Below are 23,263 nucleotides of genomic sequence, written 5' to 3'. Positions count from 1 at the left end.
GAGTCTAGTTTAGCTGATAGAATTTAGATTACATATAATTATGTATTTAAAATTCTCTAAATTTTTCATCTTACTCTGTGTGTAGAGACCTAGATTCTATGCATATTTAATGAACTGCAAAAACATGGAAAAAGTCAATGTTTCATTTAAGTATTCCTGTAGACAATTTAAAACTATCAGGCTGTCACTGTGGGTGTCAGAATCACCTGAGAGTGTTTGTTGAAGGCACACATTGCTGAGTCCCACCCCCAGAGTTTCTGATTATTTATGTCTGGAGTTAGTCCAAGGATTTGCATTTCTAACCAGCTCCTAGACAGTTCTTTGAGAACAACTGGTCTCCATGCCACCCTCCCAGGCCCACTCACAATATGCAATTTTACATAGTGTTGTAAGGATCCTTATTTAAGCAATAATACATAACATAGGAGAAAATATCTTCAATAATAAAATTGTAGAAAAGAAAAATAGTTCTCTAAGTGACCATTCTATATTATTTTTCAATAAATAATTAGTCCATTCTCACACTGCTATAAAGAAATACCTGAGACTGGGTAATTTATAAAGGAAAGAAGTTTAATTGACTCACAGTTCCACATGGCTGGGGAGGCCTCAGGAAACTTATAATCATGGCAGAAGGGGAAGCAAGAACCTTCTTCACATGGCGGCAGGAGAGATAAGTGCATGCAGGGGAAATGCCAGATGCTTTTAAAACCATCATATCTCATGAGAACAGCATGGGGGAAACCACCCCCATGATCCAGTCGCCTCCCACCTGGTCCCTCTCTCGACACATGAGGATTATGGGGATTTCAACTCGAGATGAGGTTTGGGTATGGACACAGAGGCAAACCATACCAATAACAAAGGCTTATCACTCAAGTAACTCAGGGAAAGCATTTTTGCCTGAGGTTGAACAAATATGGTTCAGATACAGTATTTTCTAACACATTCTTAAGATCGGATACTATGCCAGTTACAAGCGTGGAAATAAGTGTAGAAGTGATGAAAATACTTGGGATCTTGTCAAATAAAAGAGGCCTTTTTTCCTCTGCCTTTGCTAACATTATGTGTAAATGACATTTCTAAAATTGGCACAAATGACAGATGAGTTGGGTGTGGGAAACCAACTTGGGAAGAAAGGATAAATATTCAAGTATGGGGAAAGCTGATAGAAGAAACCTAAGAATTAAGATATAAGTAAAAACTATGCATTTTAACTAAGGCTTGTTAGCACATTAAATATTACAGCAATTATTTAGTTTGTAATTAGAATTTTATATAATGAAAAAATGATCAGTCAGCTTATGCAACATTAAAAACCATTAAACCACATGCAAAAAATGAAATTGGACCTTATCTTACAACCTATGGAAGAATCAACTCAAAATAAATTAAAGACTTAAATGTAATATAGGGGAAGTCTTCAGAAGATTCATCTTGTCAATGGTTTCTTTGATATGACGTCAAAATCTCAGGAAACAAAAGCAAAAACAGACAAGTGTACTACATCAAACTAAAAAGCTTCTATACAGCAAAGGAAATGATCAACAGAATGAAAGACAACCTATGTGAAATGGGAGAAAATATTTGCCAACTGTATATTTGATAAGAAATTAATATTTAAAATATATAAGGAACTCCTATAATTCAAGTTTAAAAATCTGATTTTAAAATGGGCAAAGGACTTGAGTAGACATAGCTCTAAAGAAGACATACAAGGCCGGGTGCGGTGGCTCACACTTGTAATCCCAGCACTTTGGGAGGCTGAGGTGGGTGGATCATGAGGTCAGGCGTTTGAGACCAGCCTGGCCAACATAGTGAAACGCTGTCTCTACTAAAAATACAAAAATTAGCCCAGCGTGGTGGCACGTACCTGTAGTCCCAACTACTCAGGAGGCTGAGGCAGGAGAATCACTTGAATTCAGGAGGCAGAGGTTGCGGTGAGCTGAGATTGCGCCATTGCACTCCAGCCTGGGCAACAGAGCGAGACTCTGTCTCCAAAAAAAAAAGACATACAAATGTCCAACAGGTATAGGAAAAGATATACAACATCCCTACTAATCAGGGAATGCAAATCAAAACCATGATGAAGCATCACCTCACATAGGATAGTCATTATTAAAAAAACAAAAGCAGAAAATAAGTGTTGGTGAAGCTGTGGAGAAATTGGAACCCTTGTGCCCTATTGGTGGGAATGTAAAATGCTGCAACTACTATGGAAAACAGTCTGGTGGTTCCTAAAAAAATTGAAAACAGAATTGCCATAAGATCCAGCAATCCCTCTTCTAGGTATATAGCCAAGGACATTGAAACTAGGATCTTGAAGAGATATCTACACTTTTATGTTCACTTCACAATAGCTGAGACATGCAAACAACAAAAATGTCCATCAACAGACAACTAGATAAAGAAAATGTGATATATATATATATATATATACACACACACACAATGGAATATTTTCATCTGTAAAACAAAATCTTGTCATATGTCAACATGGATGAACCTTGAGGACATCATGCTAAGTGAAATAAGCCAGTCACAGGACAATTACTGTATGATTCTGCTTATGTGCAGTATTGAGAGTAGTCAAACTCCTAGAAACAGAAAGTAGAATGGTGATTACCAGGAACTAGAGGGAGGGGAAATAGAGAGATTCCATTCAATGGGTGTAGAGTTTCAGTAATGCAAGGTGAAAAAGTTCTGGAGATCTGCTGCACAATGCTGGGCTTACAGTTAACAAAACTGTACCATACACTTAAAAATGTGAGAGAGTAGATCTCATGTTTTTTGAACAATAAAAGAAAACATTTTGATCTTAATATTTATATAGCTTGAATTGTTGAATACACATGGCAAATAAACATAAAACACTTGTTAAATGAGATACTATATGGGTTCATATATGCTGGAATTTTTTATGACATGGATTTTTTTAATGCTGTAGGTAAAAAAAAAAAAATCACATCCTTTGAAAAACGATTTCATCAATTGCCCGATCTCAAAGTGTTAAGAGACTTAGAGGCAGCCACGGGGTTTGATATCATCAGGTCTGAGCCATTTCTAGAGAAGAGGAAACCAAGATTCTCCCTCTCAGACCTTACCCCGATTGACAGTTCTCTTCCCAGTGTCCTCACATACACAGGGACTTGAGAAGAAAAGCAGAGAAGGAAAGGGTGCTTACTGAACACCTCCTTTATTTTAGCATTTACACAAGGTGTCTCTGATGAACCTTCTGAAACACACAGGAGCTGACCAGGTGCTCCTCTCACTGAGTTTCTGTGACCCACTGTCACAGCCAGACATCACAGCCACCCTCGCGACTCCTGACAGAATCCCTTGTGTCCCTAAAAAAACTATGGAAATATATTTAGATTTAAATCAACTTTTAAATAGTTACATAACTATACAAAGCTTTAGATTTACAGCAGAAACTTAAAAAATTCTCAGCAGGAGAATGTTTAAACTGATTTTTTTTCTTGATGAGTGTGATAGTATAAACAGAATTTTTAATTCCTTTAAAAATCTGAAGTGGGAGCTCACGTAGATTATTTCATTTTAAATGGAAACATAAACATTAAAGATGATAAAACATTGTTTTTAAAGTGTAGTATGCAGCTTTATGGAGCCTGATGAATTACAAAATGGAAGGAACAGAAGATGAAAACATTGGTATTATTGTATCATGGTGATTTCTTTTTAATTTTTATTTTTTATTATAATGTTACTTGTGTAATGTAAATGAATAAAATTTCCCCCCATTAATGATAATCATCAAAAATGTTTGAGCACAGAGACAAATTTTAAGGAAAGCACACAGCAGTGTTTCTGTGTGTCCAGTTGAGCAGCCTCTTTGGACAGGTTTATACTTTGATTAGCAAGGAGGTTAATGTTGCTGTCCACTCTCTAGGGCTTTAGGGTAGTTTAATGTCACGGTTGGCTGCACTCCTTTCTCTCATTGTCTAAGACTGCAATGTAATTCTCTGCTCACTCATCACCCGCCTGTTTCTGCCTTGCCCCCATGTCTCCACAGATCATTTTGTGTTTCTCTCCAGTTGGTCACACGCTGAGAGTTAGAGCTCGGAAGTTCCCAGCCATAGTTAACTGCACGGCTATTGACTGGTTTCATGCGTGGCCGCAGGAGGCTCTGGTCTCCGTCAGCAGGAGGTTCATTGAGGAAACCAAGGGAATTGAGGTATGCTGTGTCAGCATGCGTCTCTCTCTCTCTCTCTCTCTCTCTCTCTCTCTCTCTCTCACACACACACACACACACACACACACACACAGAAAATCCTCAGTAGATAAGTACTTTCCAAAATACATCTCCTATCAGAAAGTTATCCTGATTTGTTTAAGACGCTAAACTTAGCCGTTAGTTTACATTCTAAAGAATATGATGGCTGACCTTTTTTTTGCCATACGTATTGAGGAGGATGTGCAGACGTGTGTGAACATGGACTTGCACACAGCACTTGAGTGTGTCCTTACTCCTGCACTGACTCACTGGAAGCTCAGGATCATTACTTCCTTGAATCATAATGGGACTTACTGATTATAAATCCTTTAAGTCCAAACTAAAAGCCCAGACAGAAATGTAGTCACCGTAGCCATGCACTGCTTGCTTCTTAACCAAGTAAGGCAGTGAATTGTGATTATTTTCATAGTATCGATAGTTGAAAAATAGCTCCCATATCCCATAACCAGTAAGTCAAATAATATATCTGCTTATGGTTTTACAGATTTATGGGTTATATTTGTACCTCCCATGGCATTTTAAAATGGTTGTACATAACAAAACAACAAAAGCTTCAAACATTCAGATTCAGAGGGAAAAAGGATGTAGATATGAGGTTATCATTTAGATTTCCTGAAGATGAAGTTTTATTCGTGTCTAGCGCCTCTCTGATTACATAGCTTGGAAAAGTGATTGCGGACATTTCCCAGGGAGCTTTGTCTTCTCATTCCATTGAGTGATAAGGTGAAAGGTTCCTAGAATAGGTCAGACACTGAAAGTGACTCTCAGAGGCAAACGCAGAACTGGAGATATGTAAGGAATGATATCTGTTTCTAGTTGAAAGATTATCATGAACAGGTACAACCCATTGTAGTCCCACCCTTACTCCAAAAGGCATAACTGCCACCTTTCCAAAACAATCCTTTTCCATTTTGTTGTATATTGTATCGTTCGGCAGCCATATGGTTAAAAACCTAGTCATATTTACATATTTAATTGTTTGTATGCAGCTAGCTTTATTGTTCATAATATCATTTTCCTTTGCTTCTACTACAAAAAAAAAAAAGCAGCTATAGAGGTAAGTACACATGCAGGTATTCACCGATACCTACAGAATTTTGTGGAGGGAGACCTCTTCTCCTTTAGTCTTTTCCTGAAATGTTTATTAATCTAATTATTTGGTGCTGGATTGCTAGGGAAGAGCTGTCAAGCAATGTCTAACTTGGAAGATACATATGTATATATATACACACACACATACACACACACATATACACACATACATATATATACACACATACATATATATATGCACATACACATGTATTATATATATGGTAGAAACTTTAGGATATTCCACTACCTCCCCTCTCCTTCTCTCCTCTACACTTACACTTAAAACATTTCCACAAATAAATGAAAATAATAAATTATCTCTTCTAAAGTCTGCCAGGAACATTTTGTACTCTAACATCTGGAAAATCATTAAATATGACAAATAATTGTCATAAATATTAACACAAATTTCTTATGCAATTTCCAGGTCTGTTGCATTTCTGGAATTCTCTAGGGCATCATTTTATCTTGTGATAGTTACAAGAAGGGTTCAGAATGCTGCTTTATTACAGGGAGAGAGTCAGTATGTATCTTCCAATAGCAACGTTCTGTTTTATCAGGCTGGTTTGGTAAGGAAGAGAAAGGGACCAGAGCACTTTGTTTCTGCATGTTGCTTTCTCAAATGGTAGGAAATTAGAGCTAGTAGCATGGTTTAAGTTGGCATTTGGCACAGTGCCTTTTGAAGTTCCTTCCCTTTGCTGCTCTTTGCAGGCTTTTTCTTGTCCAGGTGGGCGCCGCTTTGAAAACAGCTAAAGGAGCTTTGATATGCCAGTGACCGTTGACATCTGCTGGATGAGGCAGGACTTGCATCATGTTAAGTGCAGAGGGCTCCCGTCAGGTGCTAAGCTCGATCTGATGGTGTCATAACGCCTCCTATAGGATGCTGAGCGCCAAATAGGAATTTTAAAAGCACTTTACCATTTCTGATGAACTGAATTGTGCCTCAAAACAAATTAGATGATTTCATTTCAGTGCAAGGTGCTTATTTAACTTCCCCACCTTCCTAATTTGTTGCGCAGGAGCAATAATTCTAATTCAGAGTACAATGTGTCCATGGTCTTCTAAAAACGTGTGGTGTCTTTTCTGTAGAGGTCAAAAACAGTTTTTAAGTTTTTTGAATGAGCACAATTTGATCACTCTTTTAGTCTTAATTTCCTTTTTTAAGACTGAAAGTTATTGGCATAATTTAGGCACTTCTTAATTATTGACCTCATTTGCTGAGCGTAAGGTACTTATACAAGGTGACCACCTTTGGCCACAGAGAAAGGATTCATTAAAGGCAAGCAGTTTTGTGTGTGTTGACATGTAATTTTCCATCAGTACACACTCAGCACCCAGGGGTACGGGTTGACTGCATCTAAATAAATGTTTGTGCTATTTTTCTCTTGCCTAATATTGAACTAAATGACAGCTGACAAGTAATGACCGAAACAGTTTGACACTTGTGTTTATCTGAAGACTTTGTCAACACACGCTACCTCTCCAAGGAGATTTTGAAATGGAGATGGGAGGAGGTGTGTAAGGAGGGAGAGAAGGAAAAGCCCTCTGGGTAAACCTGGCCACAGTGTTGGAAAGGCTGTGAGAAGCTCATTGGAGAGAGAATTGGGTGAAGACCTTGGTGATTAGTACATGGGTTCTACAACGAAAATTCAAGAGAAGCCGGGGTGTTGAAAAACAAGTGATGTTTTTGCTTTTCAAGGTAAAATGAATCATAAACGTCTTTGAAAGTGGGGCCAGATGAAAGGAGAAGTTACTGAATGGAAATGAAACAGTGAGCTATCTGGTGAAGGAGTGAGATGTGTGTTGGATGGTGTAGAGTAGATCTGAGCAAGGTGAAAGAGGTCATCTTTTGGGGGCATGTTGACCAACCAATGAGTTAAAATCCTCTGTCCTTATGTGGCGCCACTTAAAAGTAATGACACAAACTCTGTATCATCAGCTTTTTCAGGGAAAAGCAGTTATTCCCCATGCAATCACCCCTTCAATTGTTGAAGAGTTTGGTAGCTTGCGAAGGAAATATTTTACTACTGTTTTCCACAACTGATTGTGAGAAAGTCCACTCTAAGAGGACAGTTATTTTACTGCTATATTTAAAGACTTGTTTCTCCAATGGTCTGTAAATTCATTTTTAAAATGGCATGCCAAACACAAAGGGTATAAAACAACATTTTGTCAGTGATAGCTATATTAGCAGAGTTTCTATTATATTAATGACTTTAAGCACAGTTCTTTCCTTGAAATATAAATTAGGATTATTCAATATGAATAAAAAGTAGAAAGATAACCTTATGCAATAGAAATTGTGTGAATTTGAGGAAAATAATTCTCATTCTAAGGAATATTGAAGCCATTTAAAAATATTAAGACAAAAACAAATGCAACCAAATTTATCTTGATTCTGCCTAAATCTTCTAAGACTTGTGTCTGGGCCTGGCACGGTTCCATCAGGCCCTCTTACCAACCCAGTCCTGTCTGTGACCAGAGCATGCGGGAGGTGCACATCCGTGTAGAAGAACCTCTCAGTGGCTGCCAGCTCTGGATTTTTGAAATAATTCCTAATGAATGCAGTCTTGCCCAGGCTTAAGCATACCTTCAGATGGCTGAGGGAAGACCCAAGTAGTTGTAAACATCCTTCCCCATTCTTCAGGCCTCGACCTCATAAGTAGGGTCCAGATTTTGTAGCTGCCTAGGAATCTGGACATGCATATTCAGCTGAAAGTGTAATTGACTTAAATGGAGCTGTCACTGTAAGTTTGTAGTTTTGAGGCTTTTCTCTAGGTGCTGGCCTCACCAGAAGCAGCCACACCATTCACACCATCCCCTGCTTTGTCCTCTTGCTATAAAAGAGGCAGCTGGATTTCTTTTTTTTTCTTTCTTTCCTTTTTTTGAGACGGAGTCTCACTCTTTCACCCAGGCTGGAGTACAGTGGCGCGATCTCGGCTCACTGAAACCTCTGCCTCTCGGGTTCAAGTGATTCTCCTGCCTCAGCCTCTTGAGTAGTTGGGACCACAGGTGCACACCACTACGCCCTGCTAATTTTTGTATTTTTAGTAGAGACGGGTTTCACCATGTTGCCCAGGCTGATCTCAAACTCCTGACCTCAGGTGATCTGCCTGCCTACACCTCCCAAAGTGCTGGATTATAGGCATGAGCCACTGCGCCCGGCCTGGATTTCATTTTTCCTCCACTCCTCCTGAGTCTTCAATTGCTTCTTCGTTTTAACTTTCTGGCAGAGAACCATTGAAGGTACCTTTTTCAATGACTGAAAACTCACCTAGGAAATTATTGGCTTCTGTTGGACTTTGTCTTGCCTCTGACCAGTAGTTGAGCTCCAGAATTAAAGGCAAGATACAAAAAGCATAAGCAAATAACAATATAATGCACTCACCAGATAACTCAAAACAAAAAAACAGCACACGATTTAGAAAATTGTACTTGGTGCTACATTTAACACTTGTCGCTGCCCTGTGTAATGGTAGTAATCTTACTGCAACTGCTGTTGGTGCTACTTCTACCACAGCAGCAGAACTGATACAGGTTGAGTATCCCTTATCCAAAATACTTGGGACCAGAAATATTTTGGGTTTCAGATTTTTTTTTATTTTGTAATATTTGCATTTACATAATGAGATATCATGGGGATGGGACCTAAATCTAAACACAAAATTCATTTTTGTTTTATATACTCCTTATGCACATAGTCCGAAGGTAATTTTATATAAGATTTTGAATAATTTTGTGCATGAAGCAAAGTTTTGACTGTGACCCATTACATGAGGTCATATGTGGAATTTTCCATTTGTAGTGTTAAGTTCACACTCAAAAAGTTTTGGCTTTTGGAGGATTTCAGATTTTGAATTTTCGGATTAGGGATGCTCAACCAGTTCCTGCTAAAAGAAGAAAGGAAACAAAATTTTTAAAGGAGCAATGTTGTGGGCAGGAAGAAGTACAGGAGGGTATGCAGTATCTTACTAGATTTTTCAGAACTGGAAATCTAGCCCAGGTCCTAGGATTCAAACCCTGTGTCCCTGGCTCCCTCCAGAATCTTCTTCTCAGAGTGAAACAGCTATGAACAGCTTAGGACAAGTGTTAAAATGCAACACTGCTCATTTTATGCATTAGCGAGTTTTCTTTTATAAGCCATCAAAAACCACAAATATCTTATTAATATATTCTTTTACCAACCCTAAAAGGAGCACGAAGATCAGATAGATTGTATAGCACATCAGTTTGACATATTTAAAAATTAACACAGAAATAATTTCTGAGAAAAATGTTCAAGACTTACTGTAGGTATATGGCATTTAATGTGACAAAATTGTCCCAAGTTAAACTTCAAATAGAGAGAAAGTAGATTCTTTCACCTGCCCTTTTCTCTTTTGCCCTTCCTCCCTCCCTCCCTTGAATACAATGCTTTTGAAAGCCCAAATTTAGGATTACAGACCAGTGTAGTCTTCTTTACTGGTCTTGGGAAGGTATCAAATCCTAAATTGACTTAGTGCTGACCTCTGGGTATTGGTTTACATTCCACTCTGCTATTTGTCATTTTCAAGAGGAATATACTGGCACTTGCTTGAAGTGCCAGGTGGCTGGACTACTCGGTGTGGCAGGGACTACGACTGCCCGAGAACTGTCACACCAAATAGCAGAGATCTGTTTATGTTTTTGTGTTTACAGTAAGCCAACTGAGAGAGTAGAAATTAAACACATTTTCTTAATGTGGGGAAAAGCAGTTTCATCTTTGCATTTGATTATGCGTTGGAGACAGCATCACTTTCCAGAACATCTTAGTGAGGAAACCTTGAGTTTATAACCATTCAATACTGGCACTCTGCTTATTTTTATTTTTGCCATCATCATGATTAGCTGCTAAATGACTATAAATGGTTATCAACTGGTTTTTATTAAGAGGCCAAATCTAGCAGGAATGATATTCTCCCCTCACGTCTCTCAAAGTGAAAAATACAGCATTGTGTAGCCCTCGCTGCAGTGGCACCAGCAGCAGCTCCTCTCAACTCTCCCCCACGCCCCCCACCAAAAAAAAAAAAAAAAAAAAAAAAAACAAGATAAATGAATGGCAGAATAAATAATTTATGCTAATGAAATTACTGCAATTAGTAGTTCTACAATGACCCTTTTAAAAGCCACAGCTGTTAATGTCAGGAAGTGCTGTCACTACTGACCTTATCATAAGAGAAAGTGACAAATTGAGAATGCAGGGAAGACCAGTCATCAAAGAGGTCTGTTCTGGAACGATTAGAGTTTTCTGAAAAACAGTGTGAATTACAACCAGCTGCTCCCTGGCTCAGCGAGTCTCCCATGCTGTGCCATTTTGTTAAGCCCGATAACAATAGTTATTTTACCCCATTGAGACAAGTTGTCTCGGGCCACTTTCAGCTCTACCGGAAACCACTTCTTCCATCCCCGATTTACAAATGAAACTGTTGTTAAAGAGAGCTTTCAGCGCCTCCAAGGAGCCTCCTCATAAGGATCATGGCTGGGCAGAGGCCAGAGTGGTTTTTTTTCTTTCTTTCTTTCTTTTTTTTTTTTTCTTCCTGTAAGGAGGTTACACTTGGCTGAGGAATTATTTATCTATATTGTAGAAAGGTATGTATGTACCTTTAGTTCCCATTAAAACAAGACAGGACAGGTTAAATTCCTGCACATGTCTGTAGTGAAGTCAAGCTCTTGTAAAAATAAAGTCTCCAAAGAATTATGATTTATATGAAGTTTATATAAACTTCTTCATAAATTTTATTTTTCTGAGTCCACCGTTTGGAAATATATTTGTATCAATAGGGTCCACTAGAAACCAAGAATATTCAGAATTTATATCACATTATTTTTAACTTTTGTTTTAGTAATACATTATTTCAGTTACTGGTGAGATGGATTTTTAATACGCAGCACAATCCAATATGGAGGTATTTTAAACCCACTCGGGAATTTGTCATGATGTTGGAAAGTTGATTGTTTAAAGACATTGTTCAGGAGCAGTTGTTTTTCACCAACAAGAATTGACCTATCTCTCCTCACCCCTCTGCTTGTAATATTAATGGTGCAGGTTTGAAACGTTTAACTGCATCACCAGCCACTTGTGTGCAGTTTCCCCAAAGATGTCTGGGCATTATTGACAACACTTTGGTAAATTATGTGTGACTTTCCTAAGAGTTGCTGTAGCTCATTTAATTCATATTAATTGATTTTTAGGCTTCCCTTGATTAATTGAACCTGGTTCATCTTGTACAGAATGCAATAAATAATCATTAAAATGAGGGAGATGTGACTCCACAAATTAAAAAGTTAACTACTTCAGAAGTCGTAGAGGACAAAATAGAAGGAATGTATAGTGGGGGGTCTTCCAGTAACTCACTGAAGGAGAGTTGCTCTTTTGTGGGTTTTCTTTGCCAAATAAGAATAGAAATGGTCATGACATTTTTCTCCCAGCAGCAGTGACATTTATACCCTACTATCCAGTTTGTGTTTACATGAGTTCTCACAAAACTGTGAGTTTCTAAGTTTTGGCTTTTTTTTTTTTCCAGTGACTTTGCAGGGTTATTGCTTCTCTTTGTCTAAAGCTTAGTTTGAAAGCAGTGGCAGAAATATTTCTCAGGATATCATGTCTGTTTCTCCACCTTCTCTTTCACACACTTGGTAGATACAAATCAAGTTGTGAAGAGCTGTATATGTTGGCTTTTGCGTTTGGTATGTGGAGCGCATAAAAACCCTTTGTCCTACTTGGCAAGAAGAAGGTTAGTCAAGCTGAATGCTTTATTGTAATCTCCCAAATCCTGTGGATAATGCTTAAAGATTAAATAAGTTTTCCTAGGTTATACTATAATCTTTTTCTGACTTTTAGAAAAAAAATGATCATTTTCTTGATTTTTCTTCTGTTTTTTTTTTAGTTGTATTTTTAACTTGAAAGGATTTCACATGAACTGTAATGTTTACGTTTTCAGCCACTGCACAAAGACTCTATTAGCCTTTTCATGGCACATGTCCACACCACTGTAAATGAAATGAGCACCAGATACTACCGGAATGAGAGAAGGCACAACTATACCACCCCAAAGAGCTTTCTAGAGCAAATATCACTGTTTAAGAACCTGTTGAAGAAGAAGCAAAATGAGGTATCCAAGAAAAAAGAACATCTGGTGAACGGCATCCAAAAACTAAAAACCACAGCCTCTCAGGTATGACCAGGATGTGTTATTACTGAGTGACATTTATGCTGTTTAATAGAAAAATATATTTCCTTTTGAAGCACTACTAAATCCATTTATTTATTTATTTTATTATTATTATTATACTTTAAGTTCTAGGGTACATGTGCACAACGTGCAGGTTTGTTACATATGTATACATGTGCCATGTTGGTGTGCTGCACCCATTAACTTGTCATTTACATTAGGTATATCTCCTAATGCTATCCCTCCCCCCTCCCCCCAAATCCATTTCTATAAGATGCCAACTGGTGAAATTTACAGTTTCATGACACCAAGAACACACTGCTACTGCTTTCCAAAGCCTACAATGGAGTTGGCTGATTACTGTGTCACAGCTGGATTAGGGAGAAGCCTTCTCTTCCTGGCCTGACTCAGTGCAAGGCGGTGTGGAATACTGAAGGAGCAGACACAGCCGATTGCCTCACTTGTCTGTGACTTCTTCAGTGCACGGCACTTGTCGTCAAAGTTTTTATCATCCTAGGATGGACCAGTATCTTTTTTGGTCTCAGATTCTCAACCTCCAGTGAAGGCATCATTTTCTGGCTAATGACTGTGGCGAGATCCCAAAGTAGAGTCGTTTCTCCTACTTTAGTGACTGGTCTGCTCCTCTTAGCCACCAGCTCTCTGAGATAAAAGTGTCCAGGCTCATCTGTGTCCTCAGTCCTAAGGCCCCTGCTCCCTCAAAGGGTGACGTCTCTAACTTGCAGGGGTAAATCAGGAGAGAATCAGCACAGGATGTTAATCGTGTGTGGTTCTGTACACATATCATCATTATTTAGTTGTTAAAAAATAAAGGATTTCATGAAGTAGGTGTTGCTACTATAATTTTATATATGAGGCGTGAAGAGTTTAAGGCCAGAGAGTCAGTGAGGTTGGGTTTTAGACCCAGGTATGTGGTGCGCTGATGCTCGTGAGTTGTCCATGGCACCATGCTGCCTCTCTGTGGCTGGAAAGAAGACATTGGAATGAGAGACTCTGGAGACTTTGAAGAGTAGCCCAGCCTTTCTCTGAGCCAGCCAGGACTTAGAGCTGGAGTGAGAAGAATTCTCTCTAGTGATCACCTCAAGACTAGAAATACTGGTGGCCTCAGAGTGAATGTTGTCAGGTCAGACTCTGATATGCTTTACAAGGATTGGGCCAGTGGTTTCCCCAAGTGGCCTGGGTAACCCAGCTGTGGCTAGGCTTGAAATAAACCGAGACCCGAAGGAGGGAGCACCTTTTCACATGGGCACCTTTTCACTCTGAAGGGCTCTCTGGCCACGTCCTTCAGTCACTCTGGGCCAAAGCACAATTGCCTCTTTCCCTCTTAGTTTTCTATACCGAGAATGACTCTGTGTTCAAAACACTGTGATCTGTACTAATAGTGAGTAGATGGACCACAATTAGGAAAGAGAAACCAGAGTGAGGAGGTTTCCAGGATGGTTGGGATCAAGTGGCATTAAGAATAGTTACTCGGAAACCCACAAATAGCATATCCATATTTGTGCACCTTCTCCTTTCCTCTCAAAGAATGCCTATCTAGGCCAGGCATGGTGGCTTACACTTTTAATCCCAGCACTTTGGGAGGCTGAAGGGGGAGGATTGCTTGAGTCCAGGAGTTTGAGACCAGCCTGGACAACAAAATGAGACCCAATCTCCACAAAATTTTTTTAAATGAGCCAAGCATGGTGGCGCACACCTGTACACCCAGCCTCTTGAAAGGTTGAGGCAGGAGGATCCCTTGAGCCCAAAAGTTTGAGGTTACAGTGTGCTGATTGGGTCACTCAACTCCAACCTGAGCAACAGAGCAAGACCCTGTCTTAAAAAAATAAATAAATAAATAAAAAATAAAAAAGTCTGTCTTTCCTGATTCTTTTTATTCACACTTTATTTTACTTTCTTGTCTTTTGCCCCTCTCCATGTCTGTTTTCTTCTATCTGTCTATCTCATTTAAATCAAGACGGCTTTCTGTAAGAAAGATTTTCCCTGGAGTCTTGTTGTGCTAAATAAGACAAGGAAGGAGCTCTGTGTCACAAAGCATTTATATCCCTTTGAATGTCATCCCAAACTGAACCTGTTGACTTTGCCCACTATCAGGAAATGATAGTGTTGTCACCCAAACTGAGCTTTCAATACTGTGGGGGCATCCTTGGCAAAGTGCTTGTGCCATACTTAAAAGGAAATAAGTGCTTCTGCCATACTTAAAGGGTTGTTTTCCCAAATGACAGAGCTAAAAGCAAGTGGGGTACCATCCTGAACCATTACAGTGGTGGCAGCATCTCAGCCATAGGAAAAAAGAAGAGGAGAGAGACTGTGATTTCTTAATAATCACCTCAGTTATATATTGATGAGTCAAGGGGATGGGAGAGGAGCAGGAGAAGGGAGAGCTAATTCACTGTGTCTGCCAAGTCCAGGGCTGCTTGAGTCTCTTTACTCCCCCTTAGCTAAGAACCCCAGGCAGAAAGTCTATAGACACAAGATGTCTTGATTGACACATGAAGTCTTGATGGAAAGACTGACGGTGATTTCTTTTCATTAGGTATTTGTGCATAGAATGCTCCTAATATCAAAAACGTGGTTGGAATATTCAACAGCTACATGACAGTTTTAGAAATAAGTGGGTTATAAAAAGGAAGGGTGGTTTCCTATGTGGAGAATTGGAGAGCCATATAGCGTAAGATCAGGTTGTATGAAGAGCGTAATGCCTATATATTGGGGCATGCATCCTCTAAGGGTCTGCCTTAAGGAATGCCATGTCATTTGAAAACCTTAGCAATGCTCATTCTTTACAGTAAAGCTGTAAGCCCCTTTTATAGCCAAATAACCTCTCTCTAGAAGTCAGCTTAGGTCATCACAGATAGTCCTAGTGACCTTTCTTCGTAGATAAAGCCTTGCTTCCACAGCTTCAGTCACTTTGAATATTTCAGAGTTAACAGCTTCCTTAGAAACTGAAATTAGGGCTTGAAATAACATAATTTTGTCCTAGTCTCTTGGGTGATTCTTTTGCTTTATTTCTATTTTGAGATGATAATAGATTGAGAAGAAATTACAAAACATACTACAGACAGGTCCCTGTCACATCTTATGGGTTCAATGGTAGGTTCATCCTGCATAACTAGTACAATGTCAAAACCAGGAAAATGGCATTGGTACAATCCACAGACCTTATTCAGATTTCCTGTTTTACTTGTACGTGTGTGTGTGTGTGTGTGTGTGTGTGTGTGTGTGTTTAGTTTTATGCAGCTTTATCACTTGTAGGTCTGGGTGCTCACACAGTCAAGACACAGAAAAGTTCCATCTACAGAAATATTCCATGTTACCATTTTATAACCACACCTACGTCACCCCCACTTCCTCCCCACCTCCTGAATCCTAGTTCCTGGCCATCACAAATCTATTCTCCATTTCTGTAATTTTGTCATTTCAAAAATGCTATACAAATGGAGTCATAAAATATGTAACCTTTGGTTATTGGTTTTCTTCACTCAGCATAATTTCCCTGAGATCCAGCCAAGGTATTAGGTGTATCCATAATTTGTCCTTTTTTATTGAATAGTATTCCACAGAATGGAAGTAGCACAATTTAACCATTCAACCACTGAAGGGCATCTGGGTTATTTCTGGGTTTTGGCTATTATAAATAAAGCTGTTATGAATACTCATGTATAGGTTTCTTTTTGTAGACATAAATCCACAAATGACCAAAAATGAATTGTTTGGTACTTGCATGTTTACATTTATAGAAAACAGGCAAATACTTTCCAGAATGGCTGTGACATTATACATTACTACCAGCAGTGTATGAGAGAGCCAGTTTCTCAGCTTCTTTGCAATAATTTGGTGGTATCTCTGATTTTTATTTTACCCATTCTAATAGGTGTGTTTTTACTTGCATTTTCCTGATGGATGATTCTTTTGACTATGGCCTAACATAACACTAGTTTCATATGGCTAAAAAGAATGGAGAAGCATGTCAGTATGCAAAGTTACCCTGAATTCATAGAGAGGCTGAAAAATCAGTCATAGCTTAATCTATAATAGTACAAGTAGCAGTCATAGTAGTAATCATGGTAGAGTGTGAATATACTGTGTTGGATGGAAACTACAAGATTACTTGGATATAGTAATGGGATGTTGTTCCACAAGATGAAACCACTGAAATGTCTTTAGCAATTGAGTTAAAATAAATGGTTATGATTGTTCTTTGCTGCTGTGATTTTTAAAAATGGTAATACTTACACTTTTGGAAGAGAAATGTAATGAAGAGAGAATTATTGTGATGTATAAAGCTGCTTTCAGATATTTCTGAGAACTGAGTCATGTCTTTTTCTCTATTACCTCACTTCTGCTTTTAGTTACATGACCTTCAAACTGAGGAACCTAGTAATGCCTTCTGAACCTAATGAAATTTTAGCTCAAAAAAGTGGACGGTTCTTTTTAGCAGATGAATTTATGGATTCCTTGGAAGGCTAAGTTCTCCAAGAGCTCAGTAAGGTTATTTAGTGATAGACCAATGGGAGACATGTATGTCCCTGAAGCTCACTGAGTTTTGGCCACAGCATAGTAATACCTCAAACACACGGTTTGCTTTTCTTAGTAGGTATTAAGTTGAATATTGGGTTAGCTTCACGATCATCAATGAGGTGAAAAAAATCAAGAGGGCCATTTTCCATTTGATGGGAAGAGGTGAGACCTATCAGTGGACATTTTATGTGTGTGTGGTTTTTTTTTTGAGACGGGACTCTCGCTCTGTCGCCCAGGCTGGAGTGCAGTGGCGCATCTCCACTCACTGCAAGCTCCGCCGCCTCCCGGGTTCACGCCATTCTCCTGCCTCAGCCTCCCTAGAAGCTGGGACTACAGGCACCCGCCACCACGCCCAGCTAAGTTTTTTGTATTTTCAGTAGAGATGGGGTTTCACCATGTTCGCCAGGATGGTCTCGATCTCCTGACCTCGTGATCCGCCCGACTCGGCCTCCCAAAGTGCTGGGATTACAGGCGTGAGCCACCGCCGCGGCCACAGTGGGCATTTTAATATGCAGCCAATTAATCTGCAGTCAGGCAAGGAGTATTCATGTCTTCAACTTACTGAAGCCTCCAGCAACCTTCTGTTGGACAGTGAAGAGGCATAGTTCTTCCAGGTCGTGACCAAGTATGTCTTCCCACGACCTCTGCTTCCTTGAGCCCGAGCTGCCTAGAACCCAAAAGCAGACATGGCTGGAGGAGCATGCGGTCAGACAGAGGGAAGAGCAACTTCCCGACTCAACTTCTTAGTACTGACAAAAAATAATTATATGTCCTGCAAAATCATTGGAAAATATTCTGTTTGTTCTCACGTGGAGAAAAGCAATGTGGCTGCATTTGTGCAAATCAGAAGACAGTGAAAATCAGGGTAGAGACAGATGCAAGATACAAATTGTTAGGAATCCCTGAATTCATTCCCAATCATAAGCTCTACCTGGGATTTGTTGTGAACAAGGCCAGTGACGTCAGACTTTTGCTTTAGGTGGGAGATCTAAAAGCCAGACTTGCCTCTCAAGAAGCCGAGTTGCAACTGAGAAATCACGATGCGGAAGCTCTGATCACAAAGATCGGCCTTCAGACGGAGAAAGTGAGCCGGGAAAAGACTGTGGCTGATGCTGAGGAGCGAAAGGTCAGGCTAATTCCACCATTTAGAGTACTGAGCTATATTTAGCACAAAATAAACCTTGGTAGGTGAACAATTTTGAACAACTTCCTCTCCAGGGAGCGTAAAGTCTAAAGAATTATTATAGTTACACATGTAACAGCATTTCACACCATGATTACCACTTGACCTTTCTTTACATTATGCATTTCCCCAACCTTTTAGCTCTTTTAATGATATGAAAGAACAATAAATACTGAGCTCATTCAAGCATATAATGGATGTGGATCTTGAACATCAGGCCTATTTGTATTACAGTAAAGGTCAGGAAGTCACCTCTGAGGTTTTTAAAGGTTTCCACTTTTTAGGCAAATTGAACAACTCAATTGTTAACAAAGCCCATTCCATCACTTTGCAAGATGGTTTTCAAATTTTGCATTTTAATAATACAACTGGAGTTTATTATTAAGTCCTAAGCTAAATTTGTTCTTTTTGATTCGATTGAGGCCCTGGCATTCTGTATTATGTTTTATTGTTGGAAATAATTCCTTTTAACATTATATAGATTCTGCTTGCTTTCTACTCAGGTTTCTAGCAATTCTGAAATAAATACAATGTCTTTTGTCATCTTCTTTTACCAAAACATCAGCTACAAATGGAAGACATAGTTTTGTACATCTGATTTCTCAAAAGAAATACCATAGTAAACAAAAAATTTAATACATATTTATTTAAAAATTGAGTGTATATGTTTAAAGTAAAAATTTCTTATTTTAGACAAAAGATTATAATCAGGGCCTAATTAATAAAAAGTTGTAAGTTGCTAACATTCTCACAGCCATTGAATCGGTAGTGATTATGCCATTTTTCTTACCTTTTAGGTTACCTGAAAATATGTGAGTTTTTCTAGTGGTGTTGCCATTCATATACAATTGAGTTGTTTTTCTTTTTTTCCAATGTGTATTGAGCGTGTCTTCCTTGCACAACTAAAGAGTTGAAAAGTTTGTTGAACATCAAAACTGTAAACAGACAGTTTTAAGAAATAAGATTATGGCATTTAAAATTGAAGATAAGACACATTTGGCACGCCCTATGTGATCAGCGGGCATAAAATTCCTAATTTGAGTTGTAAATGTTTCTGTTGAGTTGCAGATAAGTGGAGAATGTCCTTAAAAGTATATTATTGGACTGGGCACAGTGGCTAATGCCTGTAATCCCTGCACTTAGGGAAGCAGAGGCAGGAGGATTGCTTCAGCCCAGGAGTTCGAGACCTGCCTGGACAACATAATGAGACCCCATTCTCCATCAAAGAGGAGCAAAAAAGACAAAGTATATTATTACATTGAGCAATTAGTTATCACACATGATACAATCACCATGAGCTAATTCTACCCAGGGAGTATTTTTCAGGTATTACACAAACGTGTGATGTTCTAGTGGGTATTATATCATAACTTATCATCACAGATACTTTTGGAAACTTAAAATATAAAGAGGGGTTTTTTTGCATTTTTACATGTGAATTCTTAAGGAAAAATTTCCCTCATAAAAGGAGAAAGAAGTTTTAGCAAATTAGAACTCATCTGACAGGTTGTTTAGTGAACTTCAAACACAAAGAAGGCACATACTATTTTTTATGTTTAATCCATACCAAGACATAAAAATAATACTTCTAAGCATTTTCATTGGAGCTTAATTTAATTATAAATAACAAATATTAACGTCTATTTTTTCACCAGGCACTGTTGTAGACTATTAGGGATATTTCACAAGCAGGGTGCTCTCGTGTAGATTACATTGCAATGGAAAAGACTGACAGGAGACAAGTCACACATTGAGAAGCTGGATATATCGAGATAGGTGCTCTGATGAAAATCAAGTAGAGAGACATGATGGTGGGAAGGAACTACTGTAAATTAGGTATTCATGGAAGAAATTTCTTTCGTAATTAAACTAGGAAGCATCTAGAAATTCATCAACACCTGAGTCCCTGCTGTGGGCTCACATTTGTCATATGTTCAGCAATGTGCTAGATACTATGCTATGCCATACTAAAGGGGGTGAATATGGACTGTTTCTGGTCCTATGAAATTGGGGTCTCAAGTCTTCAAACATAGGCACTAATTTAAAAGTAATGCTTCACAGCTCACAAAGTACACAGCCACGTTTAATATGACTAAACTAATGTTGGGGTTAGAGAATGTCTTGCCGTGAACCTCGACAGCCCATGTAGAGAAGCAGGTTGAAATCATTGCTTCAAATCTATAAGGTAATCAAGGGCAATTTGAACCACTGGCATTGCCAGCAATGACTTCAAGTGACACAAGCATCATCAAGCCTGTGAAAATTAGTTCTTCTTCCACGTTGGTTTGGCTTCTCAGCTCCAAATTCTAAAATGCTAAGAATTCTGATTGCTTTCCAACTGTGTTCTCCCTTGAGTGGAGTGTAAACCTTCATGAGTAGAGGCACCTTCTAAATTGAAGCGCTAATATCATCGCTTCAAAAGTTGAGCATCAATCTTGATTTGGAATGGCTATCAGTTTTTGTGTGTTTCTGTTCTGAATGTGGGTGGGCCTGGGTTTTAGAGGATCATAAGGAAATTCTTACAATCCAAAGGCTGATAAGTGTACTGTGTCAGCTTGCCAAGGCTGCCATGACAAAAATACCACATGGGGTCTTTTGGGAGATTGGGAGGCTTAAACAGTAGAAGTTTATTTTCTCCAAGTTCTGGAGGCTGGAAGTCCAAGATCAAAGTATTGGTAAGTTAGGTTTCTCTTTCTGTGACTTGCAGATGGCTGCCTTCTGCTGTGTCCTCACGTGATCTTTTCTCCGTGATTATTTCCACTGATGTCTCTTGTGTGTGTCCGAACTTCTCACCCCAGTCAGTTTGGATTAGGGCTCACGCTAATGACCTCCTTGTAAAGGCCCTGTCTCCAAATACAGTCACATTCTGAGCTTGGGTCTTCAACATATGAATTTTGGGGGGGACACAATTTAGCTCATAACAAGCAGTTTTTGGGACTTCATTCTGTTTATCCTCTCCCTGTGTTCACCACTAAATCTTAAGAACTTCTGCAAGGGGCTGTTGATGAATGCAAGGCAGAGAATTTCTTGTCTGCCCATGGGTGAAACTGTCTCCAAATTCCTGCTTTAACTTACAGGGTAAGGGAAAAGCGCACTCTCTAGGCACTCCATGCAACTCTTCTCTTGTTTTATAGGTTGAGCATTGCTGACCAATACCTAGGAGCCACTGGGCAAAGGAAATTGTACACTGGCTTAACAGCTTACTGAGATATACAGAATTTTCACTCCTCTAGTATTGTTGCACCTTAGGGTGAGAGGTATTGAGAATGAGAAATAAGTTGACCAACCTGAGAATTTTCTTCATTTGTATGAGTGGGTTTTTATTTAATGTTCAAAATTGTTTTGTTTATAAAAATTACCCAAACGAAAAATACTCCATTAATAGTAAAGGAGTCAGAAATGAGTAGCAGCTACTAGGCTGATAGAAATAGCACTTTAGCCAGGCGTGGTGGCCCATGCCTGTAATCCCAGCACTTTGGGAGGCTGAAGCAGGCGGATAACTTGAGGTCAGGAGTTCAAGACCAGCCTGGCCAACACAGTGAAACCCCGCTAGTAAAAATATAAAAAATCAGCTGGGTGTAGTGGAGCGCGCCTGTAATCCCAGCTACTTGGGAGGCTGAGGCAGGAGAATTACTTGAATCCAGGAGGTGGAGGTTGCAGTGAGCCAAGATCATGCCACTGCACTCCAACCTGGGTGACAGAGCGAAACTGTGTCTCACAAACAAAAAAAAAAAAAAAAAAAAAAAAGGAAAGAAAGAGCACTTAAAAGAAGTACTCTTTAAGGTTTTATCCAGTACTAAAAACCTATGATCCTGAGTCCAATTTAAAATGATTTTTTAATGATGCCATTATAAATGGCAACAAATAGCATTTATAGATTCACTGTATCCTTATGGTAATTACATAAACCTGAGGTGATAACTCCTTTGCTCACATAAACTCGTTTATCTGTAGCAGTGTTCTGTAGCATACAGAAAATTTTCATGGTCCATTCCTGGCAGTTTTTGAGGGTTGTGGTTTTTGAGTAGTTCTCAGTAAACATGCAGGGTTTCCTTATTTACATTAACAATAGCTGTGTGTATATTAGCAGGAGGTCACATATCTACCCCGAACCAATTATCTTCATAAAAGGTACAGTACACAGCAAAATAATGGTTAATCAGGAGAAGCGTAATTACTGCTAATAAAGCTGTAGTAGACAACATAATTTGTTGTGAGCAGTGTTTAATTTTATGGTATAGTTAAACTTGTTCATTTCAAACACATCTGAAGAAATATACTTTTGTTCACACTTTATATTCCACAATCACCATCACCACAGGAACCATCTCCCATGGTGGCTAGATCCTGGTGCCTAGTGCCACAGCTTTGAAATTCAAATTTCTACTGAGGACTAAAAATTCACTCTTCCTGGCCTTTCAGATTCTATAGGTATCTTAAGGGGAGGATAAGCCACCTCCCACCTCCGCCCTCGCTTCTCATTTTGGTTTGGTTCAGGTTTACCAGCATGAGTTTCCTCTATATTATATATCATGTCAGAAGGCTGATGCAGCACCCTCTGTGTCCTGGGAAGAGGTGCCACTGGATCCACAAGAGGAGAGTGGGTATCAATGTTATCGTTCCAATACCAAAGGCAGATGTGGGCTCTTGCATCTGTGGTTTCTTACCATGTCCTTGGAGCAACCAGTAGTTTTCACTAACATTTTATTTATAGTTAGGCATGCAATCCACAACCACAGAATAGAATATATTGTAGATAGTTGATCAAAAGAGCTTCAAATCTGTTCTTTAGTAATAGCCAACATGGCTTCTAAGCAAAAGTTAGCAAAAATTAGAGAATCCTAGCAAGAATATTTTGTGGTCTAGGTTACTAAGCTAACCCAGATGTTTGTTAATCCAGGACTCTTTAAAAAAGAAAACTGAAGAACAGAGGAATCACTTAATTTTGCTTTTACTATTAGTGGTACCTTATAATTAAATGAGTCAAAGCTTTTCTTGGAG

General features: G+C 39.0%; 1 protein-coding gene across 1 annotated transcript in view; it reads left to right on the top strand.

Moving 5' to 3' along the window:
* Nucleotides 1-23,263, top strand: part of DNAH11 (dynein axonemal heavy chain 11) — a 385,830-nt gene that overhangs the window by 226,665 nt on the left and 135,902 nt on the right. The window contains exons 55-57 of the mRNA XM_065542209.2: nucleotides 4,034-4,195; nucleotides 12,310-12,543; nucleotides 18,059-18,205. Of these exons, the coding sequence (XP_065398281.1) occupies nucleotides 4,034-4,195; nucleotides 12,310-12,543; nucleotides 18,059-18,205 (543 nt within the window). The remainder of the gene's footprint in view (nucleotides 1-4,033; nucleotides 4,196-12,309; nucleotides 12,544-18,058; nucleotides 18,206-23,263) is intronic.

This window comes from Macaca fascicularis, chromosome 3 (genome assembly GCF_037993035.2).
Source record: "Macaca fascicularis isolate 582-1 chromosome 3, T2T-MFA8v1.1".
Classification (NCBI taxonomy): domain Eukaryota; kingdom Metazoa; phylum Chordata; class Mammalia; order Primates; family Cercopithecidae; genus Macaca; species Macaca fascicularis.
This window is presented reverse-complemented; position numbering and strand designations above follow the sequence as displayed.